The 22,305-nt window shown below is 41.9% G+C and overlaps 1 protein-coding gene across 2 annotated transcripts in view; it reads left to right on the top strand.

Annotated features, from left to right (window-relative positions):
- The window catches only part of rec114 (REC114 meiotic recombination protein), a 44,938-nt gene that overhangs the window by 5,448 nt on the left and 17,185 nt on the right, over nucleotides 1-22,305 (top strand). The window contains exon 2 of one of the 2 annotated variants that reach the window (XM_048617179.1): nucleotides 4,683-4,775. The exons of the other annotated variant lie outside the window; for it this stretch is intronic. Within the exon in view, the coding sequence (XP_048473136.1) occupies nucleotides 4,683-4,775 (93 nt within the window). The remainder of the gene's footprint in view (nucleotides 1-4,682; nucleotides 4,776-22,305) is intronic. 2 annotated transcript variants of the gene reach the window in all.

Below are 22,305 nucleotides of genomic sequence, written 5' to 3'. Positions count from 1 at the left end.
GGAGGGGGGGAGCGCGGGCACCCTGTGAGGGGGAAGTGGAGGGGGGGAGCGCGGGCACCCTGTGAGGGGGAAGTGGAGGGGGGGAGCGCGGGCACCCTGTGAGGGGGGAGTGGAGGGGGGGGGCGCGGGCGCCGGGGGAGGGGGGGGGGGGGGGGGGGGGGGGGGGGGGAGGCGTGGGCACCCTGTGAGGGGGATGGGGGTGATGCGAGCACACCCTGTGAGGGGAATGGGAGGGGAGTATGCGCTTGGGTTGTCGGGTGGTGTGTGCAAAGGTGTGAACCCTGGGCTCGAGGGTGAGCAGTGGGGGAGTGTGCCATTGGGTTTTGGGGTGGCGGGTGCGGGGGTGGGGGAACCCTGGGCTGTGGGCTGATGGTTCGGTGGGTATGATTTGGAAAGTATGGAAGCTGAATGGATTGTTTGGAAAATATTGGGTGAATTGGAAATGCATGTCAGGTATTATAGAAAAGTGACCAAAAACAGAAATTGCTGGAAATGCTCAGCAGTCCTGGCACCATTTGTGGACAGAAATCAGAATTAACATTTAGGATTCTATCCCAGCTACCATCACTTCTGAGGAAGCGTCACTCGACCCGAAACGTTAACTCTGATTTCTGTCCACAGATGCCGCCAGACCCGCTGAGCTTTTCCAGCAACTTCTGTTTTTTGTTTTTGATTTACAGCATCTGCAATTCTTTCAGTTTTTCATTTTAGAAAAGGGTGCTACTGTAAACAGGATGCACTGTTTGAAGGAAGGAAGTGACGAGTGAGGATGTGATATGAGGGGACAAGTTGTATTTGAAGGTATTTGGCTGGTGACTCAATTTTTGGTGGCTTCATATATAAGGAAAAGTGTGCTCATCTATTCATCCTTAATTTCTCACTTTATTTTTCAATCATCAGTGATATTCCTTGTTATACTGTTCTTGATAACAAAGAGCTCTATTTGAATTGGTTGTCTGACTTGAATTTCAATGTGAGTTCGAACACAAACACTGCATTAAAGAGGGAATGACAGTAATGAATGAACAAAATCATACTTAGTCAATTTGCAACCACAGATGTGTCAATCAAAATAGATTTCACAGCTCTCCTTCCAGTGAAGTGATGATTTCTACTGATTCCTGTTTAATCTACTGTTAAGATACAGTATCCTCTTGGATCAAGGATGTTGGTTAAGACGCTAAGAGACCATGGGAACCAGGACAATTTTGCCAAATTGAATCCAAAATTGGATTAGTGGCAGGAAGCAGAGACTGATGTTGAAAGGGTGTTTGTTAAGTGGAAGCCCATGTCAAGTAGCATACCGCACAGTTCAGTACTGGATTTCTTGCTGTTTGTAGTCTGCATGAATGATCTAGATGTGAATATAGGAGGTTTGATTAGTAAGATCACAGATAACGTGAAAATCAGTGGTTATAGTAAATAATGAGGAGACAAGCTGATATAGATGAGCTGACCATTGGCAAACAGAATTTAATCCTGTAAAGTTTTAGGGTTAGCAAGGCAAGGGAGTACAGTAGGATAGTAGGACCCTTGGAAGTACAGAGGCTCAGCGGGACCTTGTTATGCATGTCCATAGATCTTTGAAGGCAATATTAATAGAGTGGTAAAGAATGCATCTGGGATACTTATCTTTATTAATCGAGGCATTGAATATAACAGCAAGAAGGTTATGGTGGAGCTGTATATGACATTTAGATAGGTTACAGCTGGAGTACTGTGTACAATTCTTGTTACGACCTGAAAGAAGAATGTGATTGCACTAGAGAGGGTGCAAAGGAGTTTCACCAGGATATTGCCTGGTCTGGAACAGTTCAGTTATGAAGTTAGACTAGATAGGGTGGGGTTGCTTCCTTTAGAGGAGAGAAAGCAGAGGCTGGAACCTGATTTGAGGTCTACAAACTTATAAGGGGCAAAGATAGGGAGAAACTTTTCTCCTTTAGTGAAGAGATCGGTAATTAGGGGTATAAGGAACCCAGGAGGTTTATTGGGGATTATCTGGAATTCCTTCCCTAATGGCATTGGGGGTTAACCCACAGCAGGTGGACTGCAGTGGTTCAAGAAAGTGGCACCACCTTCTCAAGGGCAACTAGGGACGGGCAATAATTGCTGGCCCAGTCAGCGACGCCTACGTCCTACAAATGAATTTAAGAAAATTGAAGTTTTTTCTTCACCCAGAGAGTGGTGGTAGTATCTGGATACTACCATGGCAAAAGAGGCAGGAACCATCAAGAGATTTGAAGATGTGTGGTGTGGCTCTTAACGTGCTCATCTAAATTCAAGGCTATGGGCTAAGTGCTGGAAAATGGGATTAGAATAGATAGATGTTTGAAGACTGATATGGACACGAGGGGCTGGAGGACCTTTTTCTATGCTGTAAAGACTGAGAGAAAACAGTGAAAAGGTTTGGCAGAACACCTTTCATTAATTTGCAAGTGTGATACCAAAAATCCAGTTGGTAATTTTGTGGTAGCTCATGACTGGGCCTTTTCTTTAAAATACAGAATAATCTTTTGTTTTTAAAATGGCATTGTTCTCCTGTAGATTTCCATTGTTTCCAAGATTGTGTAGGCTAGATGGATTAGCTATGGGACAGGGTAGGGATGTGGGTCTGGGTGGAATTCTCTTCAGAGGATCAGAGCGGACTTGATGGGCTGAATGGCCTGTGTCCGTGCTGTAGGGATGCTATGAATAGAGGAATGCTGGACTCAGGAATATAATTACAAGATAAAGAGCATTCATTTAAAACAGTGATGTGAAAAAATCTTCTCCAGAATATAATGTCTGGAATTCGCAACCATAGACAGTGTGGGTGCTAGATCACTAAAAGTATTTAAAGACGAAGTGGATAGGTTTCTGAATTTCAAGTGCTTGTCAGCTGTGCTGAGCTGACGTGAAAGATGATGAGGCCTAGGGCAGATAGCCATGATCTTGATGAATGGAAGGGCGGACTTGATGGGCTGAGTGGTCTACTCCAGCTTTTATTTCCATTAATTATTTTTTATTCTCTGCTCCAATCGCACTCTGACCTCTGTCTCCCACCCTGGGGCATTCAGCACTTTACATCCTTGCGAACTGAATATTGAGTTCAATAATTTCAGAACGTAAGCTGTCTTTTTTATTTGTCTGTCTATTTCTCTTTGGAAGGAATCTGTTGATGATGATGATTCTTTTCCAGATTTTATCTTAAATCCTGGACTTGACAAAGTAAGTACTGAGAGGGTGTTTCCCCTCACGGGAGACTCTAGGAACAGCGGACCTAGCCTCAGAATTAAGGAGTGCCAATTTAAAACTGAGATAAGGAGGAACTTTTTTCTGAGGGTTGAGTGTCTTTGGAGCTCCTTGCCACAGAGACATATGGGGGTGGAGTCTTAGAGTAAATATCAGTATATTTAAGGGTGAAATAGATTCTTGATCAGTTGGGGAATCAAGGGTGATGGAGAAAGGACAGGAAAGTGGACACGAGAGGTGTTGGATTGGCAAGAATCATTTCGAATGGCAAAGCAGGGTCAATGGGCTGAATGGCCTACTCCTGTTCCTATTTCTTATGATCTAATGTTTTGTTTCTTTACTGGTCCTCTTGCCATCTGCTTTGCCCTCCAATCATCATCTTGTGTGTTGCTTACTCTATCCAGCTTCCACTCTATTACAGACTTTTCCTATTGCTTTGCTGCCCTCCTAATACTTCTACTGCTTCTGTACTTGAAGGTGGTTGCGCATCTAACTTCTTCTGGCTCCCTCTTGAAACTTTAACTCTGTTTTTGCTCTTTTCTTTTCTTTTCTCTCTCGACAAAGCTGCTGAACATTTCCAGCATTCTCTTTTTGTGTTTATTTTAGGCTTCAAAGGTAATCCCCTCCAAAGCTTTTCCAAAGACATTTTTCATTCAATCTGATGGTCAAAGTCAACTTTTGAAACAGCATTGTTGTTTGCCTCGAGGTTTCTCTGGTGTTAGAAATCTGTAGAATGATATCTATATAAATTGCTGTCTTGATGTTACCAGGGTGTGAGTTCGCTCTTGTTAAACTGTTGAGTTTAATATCTTCTATCTCCAGCGATGCCCTCACTCCTGCCAGCTCTAGATCTTAGACTGTTTCCTCAAATGTAATTGAAATTGGCACCTAGAACAAGCAAACCTTTAAATACGCTAAGTCACTGATGTTGGATTTCTGCACTGGGTAGTATGTTCATTTTACCTGAACTGCCTTCCAGGGAAAAGTAACCAGCTTAAACTGCCCAGAAGGTTGGACAGCTGTAACTACCCAACTTATGTAAGCAACCACAAAAAAATTTCTTATGATGTTAATCAGTCCAGATGGTATGCGCAGGGTGTGAGATTATGACTGGCATCTGAAGGAACTGTGAAGTAGCAGGCGGTGGGGTGCGAGATTATGTCTGCTTTATGCGGCTGGTATGAGATGGAATATTTTGGAGTGGGATGTGATGGATGGATTGTGAAGTGGTGTGAGATCGCAGGAAGCAGATCAGTGCTTATAGTATTTGTGGACTCTAAGTGCTTGTTGGTTTACAGATTTCCAATCTGGCTCATAGTTTCAGAAGTGCGACATAAAACAGGCGCATTTGTGAATCTCCTGAAAGGATATGTATTATTAAATGCTGCAAAAATAACTTTGATTATGTTAACTGTTGATGCCACAAAACCAGTTCTGTTTTTCCTTTAAAGGTTTTTGAGTCTGATTCGGAAAAGGGCCTTCTGTCTCTGACGATTGTGCCGTCAGGTCATTTCCTAATCTCTCGAGGTGGGACAACCCTACTAGTAAGTGGCCGAATTGTTTTCTGTTGTTGTTCTACTCTTAGATTGTATGTTACAAAGCACAGGAGTCTTGTTGTCAAAATCCTGCCTAATGCCTTTGACTTGAGAAGTGATGATAAAGTGAGCTGCAGAGATTGTTGTTACTGATCTAAGAGATCATTTTTATTTTTGTGGATATGGAATAGCTCCTTAAGACCATAGAAGTGCATCCAGCTGTCTCTCTAATGCTGGAGAGAATTCACAAGGACAAAGTCGTTTTAATTGCCTTAACATGACACTCCCCCCTTCCCTGTGCAGTCTGATACTACAACTCATGAGTACAGCCATTTTGAAACCAGAGCATCTGGAGGAAACCTGCACAGACACAGGGAAAACGGTCTAGACAGAATGCTCTTCAGAGGGTCAGCGTGGCCTCGATGGGCCGAATGGCCTGTCTCCATGCCGTGGGTTCTCTATGATTTCATGAATAGAGTCCGCACATACAATTGCCTGAGGCTAGAATTGAACCAGGATTCCTAATGCTGTGAGCCAGCAGTCATAACCACTGAGCTACTGTGCCGCCCATAAAAGCACCGCCCAGCTGAAATGTGCTAGGTACTCCCCTGAAACTCAGGGAGTATACACCTATGTTGAGCTGGCATGAAGGGAAGGGTTGAGGCCTGGGACGTATTAGCGTTGATCTTGTCGAATGGCAGGCAGGCTTGAAGGGCCAAATTGGCCTACCCCTGCTCCTATTTCTCATCTTTTGTTATGTAGTTTATTTCTGAGCTAGGAAGAGTGCGAGAGGTGACAGGAGGGGATCTGCTTTGAAGTGTTTTAGTACATGGGACCTTGAAACGAAAAGAATATTTCAGCAAGCCAGTAACTGTCTTGGTGAGATTGTATAACTGGCTCCCTGTGACTACATTACAGAGACTACTGCCAGAAATTGGCACGGAAGAGAAAATAAACCTTCGTATTGAGAAGAAATAAAAATAATTATTGTGCCACAATAACTATACCACATTTTGAAAATAAACATTTGTGTATTACAAAACAAAAACCAACACCGCTGGATTGATAGAGTTAAGTATGACAAATGAAAAACATGAACTTCTGTTTGCAAACAAAATAGTTTGGTTTTCTATTTTAAATATATGTAAGCACGAGCTGATAAAAGCACGCTACCTTATGAACACAACAGCATTAACCCACACGTATTGAATTTCCAGATGTAACTAACAGTTGGTTACATTGACCAGGTGGTTCTTCTGTATCAGTTAGCTAAGTTACTTGGACAGCTGGTTTGCCACACTGACTGAGGACAATGTGATAGATCCTGCCTTCTCAACCTTGCTCCTTGCCTGAGCTGACCGCCAGGATAAACACATCACATGTTATCTCTCCAAAACGAAGGAACAGCCCTCTGGGACTATGGTGACTTTTACTTTTCAAAAAGAAAGTTAGGAGAATTTCTAGCTAGCAGTTCCTCGTGAGTATCATGGTTAGTATCCCCGCTGTCACACGGGAGACAAAGGTTCAATTCCCCAACAGGGAGTACCTGGCATATCTGAAATGGGCTGTGCACAAGTTAGGGCATGGTTTATGGGCGGCAAGGTGGCTTAGTGGTTAGCCATCCTGTCTCATAGCACTAGGGACCCGGATTCAATTCCAGTCTCGGGTGACTGTCTGTGAGGCGTTTGCGCATTTTCCCTGTGTCTGCGTGGGTTTCCTGCAGTTGTTCTGGTTTCCTCCCACAGTCAAAAATGTGCAGGTTAGGTGGATTGGTCATGGGAAGCTGCCTCATTGTGTCCAGGGATTTGCTGGCTAGATGGGTTAGCCATGATAAATGTGGGGTTACGGGGATAGTTTGGGGGCTGGATCTAAATGGGATGTTCTTCGGAGGGTCGGTGCAGACTTGATGGATGGAATGTCCTCTTTCTGCACTGTTGGGATTCTGTGATTCTAGCCCTCCATAGGGAAAACTCTGGGAAAAGAAGCTCTGAGGAACTGAATGCTACCTTCTAATGAAGAACGTGAAGAACATGATTCTGGTATCACGTGTATGAGTGCATGTGAGATCTCCCGGAACAAGACTGGTAATTTGAATGGCAGCCTTGCAAAACTTTGCTCATATTGCAAGATTGCTGCCTGATTAGACCTGCATCTATGCTGCTTAAGAGAAAGCTCTGTGCATGCTTGTGTCAGTGCACAGTGCTAGAGGTTTAAGTGTGAAGAGAGTAGACAAGAGTTGTATCATAAGATGGAGGATAGTAAAATGTAGGGTATGCAGGGTAGATTGATCTTAGTAGGATAATAGGTCGGCACAACATTGTGGGCCGAAGAGCCTGTACTGTGCTGTACTGTTCTATGTTCTATAACCAAGTTGGAGTCAGATCTGCTTGCAGAACATACATAAAATACGTTTCACAAACTAGTTTTAACTCTACTGTATTCATACTTAGTGCAGTGGCACACCAAAGTGATGTGTACGTTCTCCAGGTTGCCTCATTCAGAAATCCAGTCACTCGACAATTCTAGAGTTACAATGATGTGTCCCATCATGAGAATCACTTATCACTTTAGCAGATGCTAAACTTGTTCTTATCTGAAAGATGACTGTTGTTGTGGTCTGACTTGGGTAGTGAATTTGTAAAGTTCACAGACCTCCAGCTACACCAGCTGAGAAGCTACTAATGATATAATATCTTGCATAATTGCCATAGTATGGGACAACTTTGGTTGTTAGCAGTGTACCCCAAGCCAGGAATGTTCTGAGTGCATTGACAAAAAAGACATTTGTCCTTTCAAGTGTACTTCAAAGCATATTTTGAGTCATCCAATACTTGTACCCTGTTGGATTTTAATCCTCTAAGCTTATGCAACAAACTCTAGAGATATTAGAACCAAGAGTAATACAGCTGAAGTGGAACCCGTTCAGCCCATAAGGTCAGTGCATGCTCTTTCAAAGTGTAATTAGTTGGATCTATTCCCCTGTTCTTTCCCCTCATCTGTGCCATTTTTCTTTCTTCTTCAAATGTTCATCCAGTTTTCTTTCAAAGGTTATCTTTTTCATTGCCACTTTAGGCAGTTCATTCCCAAATCATTTTTGCTTATAGCCTTGCTTGCAAATCATCTTAAATCTATAGCATTTGGTTTGTCAACTCTTCAGTTATTGCAAACTGTCTGTCTTTATTTACTCCGTCTCAACCTTTAGTTTTTTTTTAATTAAACCTTTTATCAAATCTCCTGTTAGCCATTTCTACTCCAAGGACAACAGTCTTTCCAATTAACTGATCTCTCATCCATTCTGGTAAATCTTGTAAATATCCTCTCCAAAATCCTCATATGCTTTCTTGTGATACCATATTCCAATCAGGGTTAGGCAAGTGCTTAACTTTGTGGCTTTTATGATCTGTCCTTAAAGCCAATAAGTCCTTATGTCTTTTGTTTTGTTAATGCCCTCACTTCCCTGTTACAATTACCACTCTGATTGTCAGCAAAGTAATGGATTGATGTTGTCAGTAGTGCGGTCAAGTGGCACTTAGACAGTAATAAACTGCTCACTGATGCCTGGTTTAGGTTCTGTCAGGACCACTTGATTCTAGACCTCATTACAGCCTTGGTCCAAAAGTGCTGAATTCGGGGGATGAGGTGAGAGTGACTGCCCTTGACATCAAAGTAGTATTTGAGTGTGGCAGAAATGTGACTAGCATAACTGAAATTCATGGCAATCAGGGAAAGCTTTCACTAGTTGGAGTCATACATTCAAAGGGAAGATGGTAGAGGTTATTGGAAGCTAGACATCATTGCCAAGCTCCTCAGGATAAATATTTTCTATGGAAAAATCATCCTCCTGAGGGTTGATACTACAAGTCTTTGGAGCAGGTCGGATTTGAACACATGCCTCCTGGTCTAGGGGTATGGACACTACCACTGCTCCACAAGTGTTTTCTGCTGGTTCCTCTGGATAGTATTCAAGGCCCAACCTCCTTCAGCTGCTTCATCAATGACCTTCCTACCAACCATCCTCAGAAACAGTGATGTCTGAAGATTGCAGTGATCAACACCATTTGCAACTCCTCAGTATCTATATGTAGCAAGGCCTTCATAAAATACAGGCTTTGGCTGATGAGTACAAGTGCTAGGAAATGACCCTGTCCAACAAGAGAAAAATACCATTTTTCCTTGATGATCAAGTGGCCATATAAATCCTGTAGGTGCAAGAGAAGGTCAGAGACTAAGAGTGAATCAATGGGTAACATACCTCCTGTATTCTCTCAATACTTTTCCACCATCTACAAGGCACAAATCAAGAGTGTGATAGAATACAGGCAATATATCCTCTTCTGAAGAGGAAAGGTTGGACAAATGAATTCAGAGCTGCCCAGATGATGAAATGTATGGAAAGTAAGATGAAGAAGAAAAGAAATGTGCTTATGTCAGGTCGATCACACAATTGAGAATCAGGTCAAATATAGAAAGTTCAGAGGTGAATTAATAGAACAAATAAGAACCAAAGAGAGAATATGGGAAGAGATTGGTAGCTAACATGAAGGTGACTCCAAATGTTTTGCATAGCCATGTAAATAGTAAAAGAGTGGTAACATGAATGAGGTTGATTAGGGATCAAAAAGATGATTTACGCATTGAAGCAGAGAGAAATACTGAGGTACTAAACTAATGCTTTTCATCTATCTTTACCAAGGAAGAAGGTGCTCCCAAGTCCTGAAAGAGGAGACAGTTCAGGCAATTGATATGGAGGAATTATTTATTAGGCTGGCTGTACTTAAAAGTGATAAGGCACTATGACCAGATTGGATTCGTCTGAACATACTGAGCGAAGTAAAAGAGGAAATATCTGAGACCCTTACCATAATTTTCCAATTTTGCTTAGAATTGGGAGAGAAACCACAGAGCAAGAGAATTGCAAATAGTACATCCATGTTCTAAAAATGGTGTGAAGGCAACTAAAGGCCAGTTACTTTAACCTAGAAGAAGCTCTTAAAAACAATAGTTTAGGATAAAATTAATAGTCTTTTGCACATGTATGGGAAAGTTAAGGAAGACTAGCTTGGATTTGATAAAAGCAAACTGTGTTTAAGCAACTTGCTTGGATTTATTTGAGGTACAGAGAGTTGATGAGGGTAATGCTGTTCATAAGATATGCATAGACTTCCAAAAGGTATATGATAAAGTCCCATCTGCTACAACAGACTTCTAAGTAGATTGAGAGCTCCTAGTATAAAAGGAACCAAAGCAGCATGGATGATAAATTGTCAGGAAGCAGTAGTGGTGAATGGTTGTTCTTTATAGGCTGGAGGATGGTTTACAGTGGAGTTCCCCAGGGACCAGTGTCAGGACCCCTGCTCTTTCTGGTATGTAGTCTTTCATGCACACGGCACAATTCCCAAATTTATGGATGACGTGAATTTTGGAAATATTGTGAGGAGGATAGTGTAGAACTACAAAAGGGCACACAAAGTTTGGAGAAGTGGCAGTTGAAATCTACTGCAGGTATGTCAAATGATTTAATTTTAGTAGAAAGATATTGAAGTAGATTTTGAAGTGGGTTTAGCATCAGGGTATATATCTGCACAAATAATTTGTGCATAGATTAGAAGTTGAGACAGTATTTAATAAAGCGCAATGCATCCTGGGCATCACCAAGAGGCATAGAGCACAGCAGAAAGGAAGTTACATTGAATTTGTGTAAAGTAATAGTTCAGTCTCAACTTGTGCCCAATTCTGAACACCACACTTTAAGGCAGAAGCGAAGGCATAAGAGAATGCGTGCAGAAAAAAATTCCAGGAATGAAAAACTTCAGTTATGCAGATGAATTGGAAAATTTGGGTCTATTCTCGTTGAAGAGAAAGTTGAGAGGAGATTTGATCGAGGTGTTCATAATTATGATTGGTCTGGACTGAGTAGAAAAGGAGAAACTGTTCGCATTGTTGGAAGCAGTGTGCATACTTAAGGTAAAAGAAACAATAATGACATGATCCAAAACTTTAACACAGCAAGCGTTTAGGATCCAGGATGCGTTGTCCTTTAATGTGGTAGAAACAGGTACAGTTCTGAAATAAGAATTGGATCATTATCAGAAAAAGAAAAATGTGCAAGTATAAGGAAAAAACAGGAGCAGCATTAGGTGAATTGTTCCTTCAGACGGCCAGCACCGATTATAAGGGCCAAGTGGCCTATTTCTGTGCAATACCCATCTATGATATTTAAGTAATTTCCTGTTAATTGACTGTGTTTCCTCACCATTGAATAAACCAGTTAATTATTGAGGAAAATCCTGTTAATTGAAGTGAATATAATTACCTTCTTTTTGTCCCATGACTGTTGCAATTAAAGAAATAAACAACTAACTCAGACTTTGGCATGCACTCCTATTGTAGAGCTTTTGTTTATTCATTCACAGGATGAGGGTCTCGCTGGCTAGGCCAGTATTAATTGCCCAGAGGGCAGTTCAGAGTCAATCCCATTGCTTGTGGGTCTGGAGAGACATGTAGGCCAGACCAGGTAAGGATGGCAGTTTCCTTCCCTAAAGGGCATTGGTGAACCAGATGGGTTTTTCCCCCGACAGTCGGCAATGGATTCATGGTCATCACTGGATTCTTAATTCCAGATACTTACTGAATTCAAATTCCACTGTCTGCCATGGTGGGATTCAAACCCAGTCTCCGGAATGTTATCTGGGTCTCTGGATTAACAATCCAGCAATAATACCATGAGGCCATCGCCTCCCCCAAGTCAGTCAATGCTGATTGCCATGATATTCCTCACTACATCTTTAATAAAGAAAATATTTGTAACAAGACAAAGAAGCTTACTTACTAACCTCCTACTCAAGATTGAAATGTTTAGATGTCTATTTCTTTTCCCTGAACACTATATGTCTGTTAATCCCTTGCAGAATGCTATTTTAAAATCTGTGCTATTTGAGTTTAACTATGTGTTTTAAGTTATTCATGGTTTGTGGAGGCTTTTGTACATGTTGCAGCTTGAGCAAATTGTTCAATTTTCAAGCAATAAGCATCTAGGTTTTCTGTCAGTTAGTTGTTTCTGAACAATGCTGTTTTGGCGCTCCCCTAATTTGAAAGAAAATGTTTAAAGTTGTTGCATTGCTTTCTTAAACAACCAAAATAGAACAAAACATCTTGACTTTCATTGCTGTGTTGTGCCCTTTACTGCCAGAGAGCTGTGAGCCATATACATTTGCATAGTCAAGAGCCTCTTTCCCTCATGACAAAGCTGTACCTTGAATAACTTTCAGCTGATTAATAATTGTAAGATACTGTGCACTGAAATGTTGGGCATTTAAAATTTGACTGTGTACATTATTTACATCGCAAACTTCTCATCAGTGCCTTTACACCAGAGTGTTGTTGGCTGGCATTTTATGGCCTTATTCAGGCCCTACACTCTGCGACCAGCATCATGCTTTGATCGATCTTCATTCTTCCTGGGGGCCGCAGGGTTCCAAAGCCACATCCTAAGGAGGTCATTTAAAGTTTCAAAGGGCTTCTTTGAAGCTCAGCTCTAAGCGTTTTGAATCTGTAAGGGTGGCTGGCATTCTGTAGCTCTCTGAATCAGACCAGTTGAGGACAGGCAAGGACTGTGTTTGATGGGGGAAGTATCATTGGAGGCAAGAGAAGTTTAAGTAAACTAAGAGTTTGTGATTTTCTTAAGGCTTACTCCTTCAAAGTCAAAGTTGCAGGAGCTTCTCACAGCTTGGCCAGCATGGACAACTTGTTGCCCTTCTGGCATTGCACGAGCATCAGAGCTGTGGGCAAATGTGCTGGATTTCACCCGAGCACCAAGTCTGATGCAACCGGAGATGGTTTGAAGATAAGCAGGTAGAACGGGGCAAGGGCATGAATGTCCTACCATGAACACAGGATCTGTAGGGACAGGTGAAAATAACCTGTAGATGACTGAGAAATAACGCCAAAGGAAGCTGTCACTGTCTACGCAGATGTTTGCAAACACCCGACTCCATGTCATGGTGGTCCTCTGCGACGGCTGGGCAAAACATCAAATTCACAACTGAGGGGGACATCACCAGCCTGGAATGAGCCTGGTCCAATTTCTGGACCAATCAGTTGGTGCCGTGCAAATTTTTTTCTGGTCACTGTGGTGCCCTGCTGCACTCCAATAGCATGAGCCTCCAGATAAGTGTGGACCTCGAGTGGTGCAACTATGGAGGAGACTGCTCAGCAAGGAGGTAAGAGAAAAGGGAGAATTGGAGGCAGGGCAAGACTGAACAGAAAGATGCTCCTGCTGTGTGACGATGTGCCCTTCTCCCAACACTCTGCCAGGAAGAGGACCTCTCTTCTGTCCCTCACGGGTGCCAGGCCTCTGGACCCCCTGTGGTGCAGTCGCAGCCAGGCTTTGCCACAAACTCCCTCCTTCTGAACATGCAGCAGCTTGAGTGATGACTGCCTTGGGTGTCTGATACCCAGCTCTGTTAGTTTTCCACCAGCTATGGGTTTCTGGCACAAGGACAAATCTGAAAATGGAAAAACTATCCCCATTCTTGCTGTTTTAGGTGAGAAAATACTTGGACCTTTTTTTCCCGTCTTTATCAGAATGAACTTTATCACGTACTCAAACGAATAGAGTGAATTACGGCGCCATGTTAGGTAAAAAGGTACCTAGGTACAGATTCTTAAGTGTGAATTCTTAGGGGGGAAAAAAAGAAAAAATAAAGAAATAAAAAGTCCAGCATTACAGATCATGGAAATAAATTAGAAAAATAAAGAAATAAAAAGTTCAAAATAACAATCTTCAGTTTCTTGTCTAGATACAATCGTGAGAATTCTGAGGAGCTTTGTTTTGTGCACTAAGGAAATTAAGGGATTGGGGGAGAGTGTGGGAAAGTGAAGTTGTGGTGGAAGACCAGCCTCTCTTTTTGAATGGCGGAACAAACTTGAAGGACCAAGTGGTCTGCTCCAGTTCCTGTCCTTTATCAGGACGCAGTCCTGGAAAAATATACAGATTAGGGTAATATAAGATTGGTCAGATATTTTATATTTTCACAGATCGAGCCCAAGTTGGGTCAGTAGAAGGTTAAAGGCCACCCTTTTCTTTTGGGGGGGACAAAAGGTATAATTTCTCACTATGGTGTGAAGATGAACTTTAGTTACAATAACTGTTTCAATCAAGGAAGTTAATTTACATTCCAGCAAAAGGAGCCCTCTTGTGGTGTGGTGGTAGTGTCCTACCCCAAACTGAGAGGCCCAGGTTCAAGTCCCAGATGCTCCAGAGTTGTGTAATAACATCTCTGAACAGGTTGACTAGAGAGGTAGGATTAAGAAAAAGTTACCTTCTAGTAAACATCAAACTACTCTTGGCCTATGTTAAGATGGCAGTGTTAGGTGGGGCTGGAAAAAATCCAGCAGAGCAAAGACCCAAAGCAATTAACTTACATCCATGTTCTTTCTTACATCATTAGGGAACCACCATGATGGGAAAATATTTCTTACTGACAAATTGATCTTCTATTCATTGATTTCTTTTTAATTCTTGGAAGATGGTTCCATGTCTTAAAGATATCAAGGAAGTGAATTCAAGTAATCCAATTAGCATTGTCTTTTACCAATAGATTTATTTAATGAAATTTCTTCTTATCTGTAAAAAATTATCCAATTTTTAGTGTTAAACTTATTAAGCCGAACATGTGCCTCAAACATCATATTCAGCCCAGCTGGTTCTGTCCATATGCTCCCCACAAGCTTCCTCCCACCTCTCCTCTTCATCATCACTTGCTAAACCTATACAAGGCACTAGTCAGACCACAGCTCAAATACCTGAGAACAGTTTTGTTTCCCTTATCTGTTGTAAAGTGGAGGTTAAACACCCCCCACCCCAGAACCAAAACCGAAACATCTAAAGAAGAGCACCTCAACCAAAATCTGTTAATGGGAGTATAGAAAGGGGTGTAACCTGTCTTTCAGCAACTTCTGGTGGTTAAATCAAATAGATCCCTGACACTGACTTTGTAATCAACAAGTAACAGTTTATTTATCTAACTCTCTAACAGTGAACAAATTAACTAAATTATTAACAAACTGAATAAATCCCTTCTAACTATTAATTATTCCTGAATAACACAAGATTCTAATGGTATACTATTCCAATAAATACAAGTCCCACCTGTATGACAAAACAATAGAATTTAGTCTCTCGAAATTACAGCCAGGTTCAGTCTTCCAGAATGTTCTCTGTCTTCTCTGTCGATTCTTCTGTTGGGAATCTTAGGAGTGCTGTGGTACTGTTGTGAATAGATCGTGCTTTCTGTAAGAGCTGAAAGGAGGTATCTCTAGCAGTTGGCAGTTAGCTCTGCTGATTTTTCCAACTGTCCCTTCTTTTAAACACCTGATGATGCATCAATTTCTTACAAACAGATTGGTCCTAGGTTGTCAAAACTATCAGATTGAAATTTGTTAGGTTTTTGGTATCTGCCTCATTCAAATTGATTGGCTAAATTAGAAAACCTGTTGTCTTGGTAAAAATGTTGCTTGGTCACAATACCCTTTTAATTCGGGTGCTCTTTGTACTTGCAAACTTTCAAGCTGCTCACAGACATCTTCAAGCATAGAAAAAGTACAATCATTAAAGGGACCATGCAATGCTTTCCTGCATAGCATGTTACAAACACCAAGTTCTAAAGACCTGCCTCCCAATCCACACGCACTTTATATGCAACTTTGCAACATGACTAAAGAAAGAAATACTGGCATCGGAGGCAGCGGAGAGAAAATTCATTTGTGGATTCCAGTTATGGAGGGAATGTCTTATGAGGAGAGCTTGAGTAGATTGGAACTGTAGTCTTTGGAGTTTAGAAGATTGAAAGGTAACGTTATTGAAACATTGTTATGGGTCTTGACAGGTGAGATGCAAAGAGGTTGTTTTCATCTTGTGGGAGAGTCCAGGACCAGAGGGTATATTCATAGAATTAGGAATTGCCCAAATAAGACAGAAGAGGAGGAATTTCTTCTCTCAGAAGATCGTGAATTCTTTACCGTTTGATGTAGTAGATGTTGGGCCATTAAGTATATTCAAGGCTGCAATATAAAGATTTTTAATAGAGGGAATTGGGTTGTGGGAAAAGGCAGGAGTTGAGGATTATCAGATCAGCCATGATCTCATTGAATGACCAAAGTTGTCTTGAAAGCAGATGTAGGCCATTCAGCCTCTGAAAGTTTATCCAATTAAAATATCAGTTAAAAGCAAACAGTTCTCATTGACCTACTTCAGTTTACGTCCTTTGCTATCTTTACATCTCATAACTTAGCAATTAAAGTAAGCTTTATCATGGTCATATGGCCACTCTGTCACCAAACCCTTCTGTTTCTCTATGCTTCATTTTTTAAATTAATTTATATTTTTGCAGAATGTGGACATGATTGGCAAGGCCAGCATTTTTGTCCGGGTCTAAACACCCCTGAGAAGGTGCTGGTGAGCCATTTTCCTGAAATACTGTATTCTTTTCTAAAGAAGGGTCACTGGATCTGAAATGTTGATTCTGATTTCTCCCCAGAGATGCTGCCAGAACTGCTGAGTTTTTCCAGCAATTTCTGTTCTTGTTTTTGTTTCTAATTCCCAGCATCCTCCATTCTTTTGTTTCTTTTTTCGCCCTGAAATATTGCGGGTGCACCTAAATCCTATTAAGAAGGGAGCTCGAGGTTTTTGACCCAGTGACAATAAAGAAGCGGCAGTATAGCTGCAAGTCAGGATGATGTGATCTTTTTAACTTGCTTCTCCTTAAATATGTTAATGGATGTATGGAACCAAGGCTTTTTTTTGTGTTTCACTCACTGCTGTTAACTTGCTTCATAGACAATATTAGCATTTCTCTAAGTCATCGACAGGTGTGTGATCGTGAAAAAAATTTGGTTTTGACACTCTAAAGCATAGTGTCAAACTGAGAAATACAAACTAAAACAATAACCCCAGTCATTGAAAATCTGAAACCAAAACAGAAATTGCTGAAATACTCCGAACGTTTTAGGGGAGGCAGCAGGCAAGTCAGTATTTTAACTGTGAGCCCTGATCCCTTTGTCCCTTTTTTAAAATATCAAAAATATGCTTTATTCATAAAAAAAATCTTTGATTATAGTCATAAACATAGTTTGATTCTGTACGGTAGCATACCAAGGAAACAAATGAACATTGGATTTTGACTCTATTCAGACAAACCAAAGACATCCCTTACTTGAACCAGATTATATTTACATGCATTTGAGGCACCAGGAGGGTCCATTAACTGAACTGAACGGACCCCCATTTACCTTCAGCAGGAAGACCTCAGACAGTGGTCTTTCCCCACTGCACCTTGGTGGCAGCTGCTCCTGGCTTCAGCGTGTCTCTCGTCATGTAGCCCTGGACCTTGGAATGTGCCAGTCTGCAACATTTGGTCGGGGACAACCCCTTGTTCTGGTAGACCAAAGAGCGCCTTTCACCCAGTTGATGGTCCTCCAGGTGCAGTCGATGTTTGTCTCGGTGTGAATCCTGGGGAACAGACTGTAGAGCACAGAGTCCTGCAACACGGAGCTGCTTGGGGCAAACCTCGACAAAGACCAGTACATCTGTCTCCAGACTTCCTTTGCAAAGGCACCTTCCAGAAGATGTCACTTCCCCCACCCCCCGCTGCCACTTTGAGGCCAGCGTGCAGTAGCGCAGACTGACTTCACCTGTATCCTTTTCCCCATCATTCAATAACAAGGAATGCCAATGTTCCTATGCTCGATGTGACCAGTGTATTCAAAACACAGGGTGGTAGGTGGGTGAATTCACACGCACGGTGAGAGTGACCAGTCAGAGAAATGTTGCCCCTGTGTGTGAGAGTGAGAGAATCAGCGAGGAACTGCACCTTCAATCACTGATTGTGATTCTCTCATGCTTCTTGTATTGTAGGTTGGGGAGGGATGTTGCTGCGTTTGCGTCTCAGACAATCTCTGTCGGGGTGTGGTGGCATTGCTTATGGAGTTGCTAGCTACCCTGTCGTCATTCCACCTAGTGCCAGTTTGAATTGTGTCCTCGAGACACAAGTGAATGTATTACTTCTTTTTTGGCATGTAAACATGTGGGAGCCTGAAAATAGTGCATTGAATAGTCAGGACTTAGCTATATTGACACTACATACACCTTCTCCATACACAACCTGTTATGCCAGCGGAAAAACAAATTTGCATCACCTGTTTCCTTGAGATTTGTAACTTTAAATCTGATGATCTTAATCCTGGACTCAATTTCTTAAATTTGCTTTGCTTTCTCATAATTTTAATGTTAATTGATCATGCACAGATTAAGAAGTGTCTGTCAAGTATAAAGGAAACCTGATTATTTTTGACCTGGTAATTAATTCTGGTGCAATGCAATGTTTTAGTTTTGGTTTGGGTCTGGGAGGTGGCGACAACAAATCCCATGGCTGCTGAGTGAATGTGGGAGCAGGTTGGGAGGAGTACTGTGTGTGTTTAGGGATATTTACTTAAAAATATTCTTATAAAAATAGCATTTGTGAATGCCACCTTAAAAAAAAGTTCACACATACTTCTGTATGTAGTTTTTGGTAAGGCTGCTTGTGTTGCAGTGGTAGTGTCCTGACTCTTGGGCCTGGAGACCCTGGTTCAAGTCCCACCTGGTCCGGAGGTTTGTCATTTTTCATCAACCTGTTCAGATGTGTTAAATCTGCAGTGTTTGGTAATTGCGCTGTCTTATCTTTCTAGGGTTTCCTTTTTATAAAGATTCAACACCAAAGTTATAAAACAGGTTGTGAGAATCAGAAAGGGGTGCTTGGGGGGGAAAAAAAAATAGTTTTGACCCCTGTATGATGACTGTGTTTATAACAAGACTGGTATTCATGAGCATGAATACTCACCTTTTATAGATACTGCGTCACCTGAGAATACTGTCTGTTAGAAAGTGCGGGAACAGAAGTGAGGTTAATAGAGGAAACAAAAGGTAGACTTGGATTTTCAAAATAACTTACATTTGTGCATTACCTTGCACAATCACGGAGCACACCAACCTTTTAAATTAGCAGAATATTAATTAATGTGGAAACATACCCAGGTATGTCCTGTACACACAGCAGAACAACTGCAGCAAGGCAAATTATTACCCCATCAGTGTACTCTCGATCAACGCTAAAGTGATGGAAGGTGTCATCAACAGTGCTATCAAGCAACATCTGCTGTGCAATAACCTGCTCAGTGATGCCCAGTCTGGGTTCTGCCAGGACCACTCAACTCTTGACCTCGTTACAGCCTTGTTTCAAACATGGACAAAAGAGCTGAATTCCAAAGGTGAGATGAGCATGACAGCACTTGACATCAATGCCTTATTTGACTAAGTGTGGCGTCAATGAACCCTAGCAAAACTGTGATGAATTGGAGATAGTAGGAACTGCAGATGCTGGAGAATCCGAGACAACAAGGTGCAGGGCTGGATGAACACAGCAGGCCAAGCAGCATCATAGGAGCAGAGAGGCTGACATTTTGGGCCTAGACCCTTCATCAGAAAAGGGGGAGGGGAAGGGGGTTCTGAAATAAATAGGGAGAGAGTGGGAGGCGGATAGAAGAGGGATAGAGGAGAGGATAGATCGGAGCAAACTCTACGCTGGTTGGAGTCATACCTGGCACATCGGAAGATGGTTGTGGTTGTTGGAGGTCAATCATCTCAGCTTCAGGGCATCTCTGCAGGAGTTCCTTGGGGTAGTGTCCTGGGCCGACTTGTCTTCAGCTGCTTCATGAGTAATCTTTGTGCCATCGTAAAGTTAGAAGTGGGGATGTTTACTGATGATTGCAAACTGTTCAGCATCGTTTGTGATTCCTGAGGTACTAAAGCAGGCCATGTTCAAAATGCAGCATGATCTGGACAATATCCAGGCTTGGGCTGACAAGTGAGAAGTAATGTTTATTCCGCACAAATGCCAGGCAATGACCATCTCCAATAAGAGACAATCTAACTACAGCCCCTTAATGTTCAGTGGTGTTACCATCACTGAATCTCCCACTATCCGCATTCTTGGGGATACCATTGACCAGGAAATCAAATTGACTCACCATATAAACACTGGCTACAAGAGCAGGTCAGCGGCTAGGAATTTTGCAGCAAGTAACTCACCTCTGGACTCTCCAGAACCTGCCTACCATCAACAAGGCACAAGTTAGGAATATGATTGAATACTCAGCACTTGCCTGAATGGGTGCAGCTCCAACAACATTCAAGAAGCTTGACACCATCCAGGACACAGCAGTCTGCTTGGTTGGCACCACATTCACAAACATCTAGTCCCTCCACCACCAACGCTCAATAGCAGCAGTGTGTACTATACACAATCTGCACTGCAGAAGTTCACCAAAAATCCTTAGCATTTTTTTTAAAACCATGACAATTTCCATGTAGAAGGTCAAGGACAGCAGATACACGAAAACCGAACCTGCAAGCACTCCCCATCCTGATGTGAAAATGTATCACCGTTCCTTCACCGTCATTGGATCAAAATCCTGCAGTTGTGTCCCCAAGGACATTGTGGATCAACCTACAGCACGTGGACTTTAGCGGTTCAAGAAGGCAGCTCACCACCACCTTCTCCAAGGCAAATAGGAGCAGGAAATAAATGCTGGCCGGTCAACAATGCTGGCGTCCAACAAATGAATTTTTAAGAAAATATAGTTTAATGTCGTAAATAGCAGTAGCAAGTTCACACACAGCATTGAGATAGTGACCAGAGCATCTGTTTTTGTCAGATGAAGCATAAATATTGGCTTGGATACCTGCAGAGCACACTCCTTCATCCCCACCCGCCTCCCATTTACTGCATTGAATTGTGCAGTGAGGTCTTTCACACCTGCTAAAAGCAGACAAGGTAGTCGTTCACCAACTCATTTGAAGTGCAAAGGTTCTGAAAATGCAGCACTCCCTCGAGTGAAGTGGCCAAATCGCTGGACCGCATCTTGAACCGTGGCTTCTGACTTGGAGGTGAGCATTAAATCACTGAGCCAAAACTGACACAATTTTATGACAATGTACTCAGTGGCACAAGAGGAAACCTGATGGACATGAAGCCAAATACACACTGAAAGATCAATACAGTGACAGAATGTGACAGACTGATGTGCTGCCAGAGAGGAAGCATTGGTATGCTGCTAACGGAAGAAGATAAATAGGCAGATAAATATCCTACATTTAGTCTCTGAAATGAAATGTCCTTGTCCTACTGTATTTATTTGTTGGAAAGGATTATGCAGATCAGAAGAGGATAAATTTATTTTAATTCAGAAATGGGGATTTCCCCTGTCAAAAAAAAAATCATGATTTTAAAATTATTCAAGGGATGTAGGCTTTGCTGGCTGAGCATTTATTGCCAATTCCTAAATTAATTGTGTTCAAATGTCCACTTTATTAAAAAAAAAATCTGGATTAGAATGTAGAACTGACTGAACAACAACGTGCAATTACTTAGTATCTTTGGCATAGGAATGCAATGCAATTTTATTTTTTGGATTGAGGGATGTAAATTTTTGCTAGCAAGGCCAGAATTTATTGTCTATCCCTAATGTACAAGGTGTGAACTGGGTGCCAGTTTAGCAGATGGCTTTGTTTCATGGTCGGGTGTGGAGGGGTGAAGAATGTTGAGCTTTTCATTGGAGCTGCACTAATCTAGGCAACTGGAGAGTATTCCATCACACTCCTGATCCTGTGCTGAATAGATGTTTGTTCACATTTTGGGGTGTCGAGATGTAAATTTACTCACAGCAAAATAGCCAGGCTCTGACTTGCTCTTGTAATCATTGTCTGCGCTAGTTTGATTTCTGGCCAGTGGTAAGCCTTAGGATGTAGATTATGGGTACTTTGCTAACAGTAATGCCATCATATGTCAAGGGCAAGTGGTTCTTTTCTGTAAAATTGCCTGGTACTTAGCAGTTTCAAGAATACTTAATCTGAAATCAGACAAGAAATGATTGACACTGGATCAACCAGAAGCTTTGGTTGAGGTGTGTTTTTAAGCACCAACTTTCAAGGTGAAGAGAGAGGCTGAGCAGAAAATACAATTGATGGAATTCCAGAGCTTGAAACCTAGACAGCTGAATGTTTCTGTCTCTGACAGTGACTTTGAGGGGTTTATAGTTGAAGATGAAGCAAGAAAATTATTGCCAAGGTGGGAAATGGGGTCAACAGGAAGACTTCTGAACTGCCTGGACTGAATCCAGCTTGTATAACATTGACACAACTGTTAATGTGGAATCATTTTGTGCTCATTAATAGTAGCACTCTGCAGCTCTGCTTACTGAGGATTATGTAATCTGCCTTTATGCGACAGACTGCAGAAAATTGCAATACAGAGGAATCAAGTTGTCCTTGTACTTGAATTACAAAACTTTAGCAAGTAATTAGCAAGGCTAATGGAATGTTGGCCTTTCTTGTAAGAAGGTTGTAACACTATAATAGTGAATCAGAGATAGTAGGAACTGCAGATGCTGGAGAATCCGAGACAACAAGGTGCAGGGCTGGATGAACACAGCAGGCCAAGCAGCA

Source organism: Rhincodon typus, chromosome 36 (assembly GCF_021869965.1).
Source record: "Rhincodon typus isolate 14 chromosome 36, sRhiTyp1.1, whole genome shotgun sequence".
Taxonomy (NCBI): domain Eukaryota; kingdom Metazoa; phylum Chordata; class Chondrichthyes; order Orectolobiformes; family Rhincodontidae; genus Rhincodon; species Rhincodon typus.
Note: the sequence above shows the minus strand (reverse complement) of the source record. Positions and strands in the feature narration are given on the sequence as shown.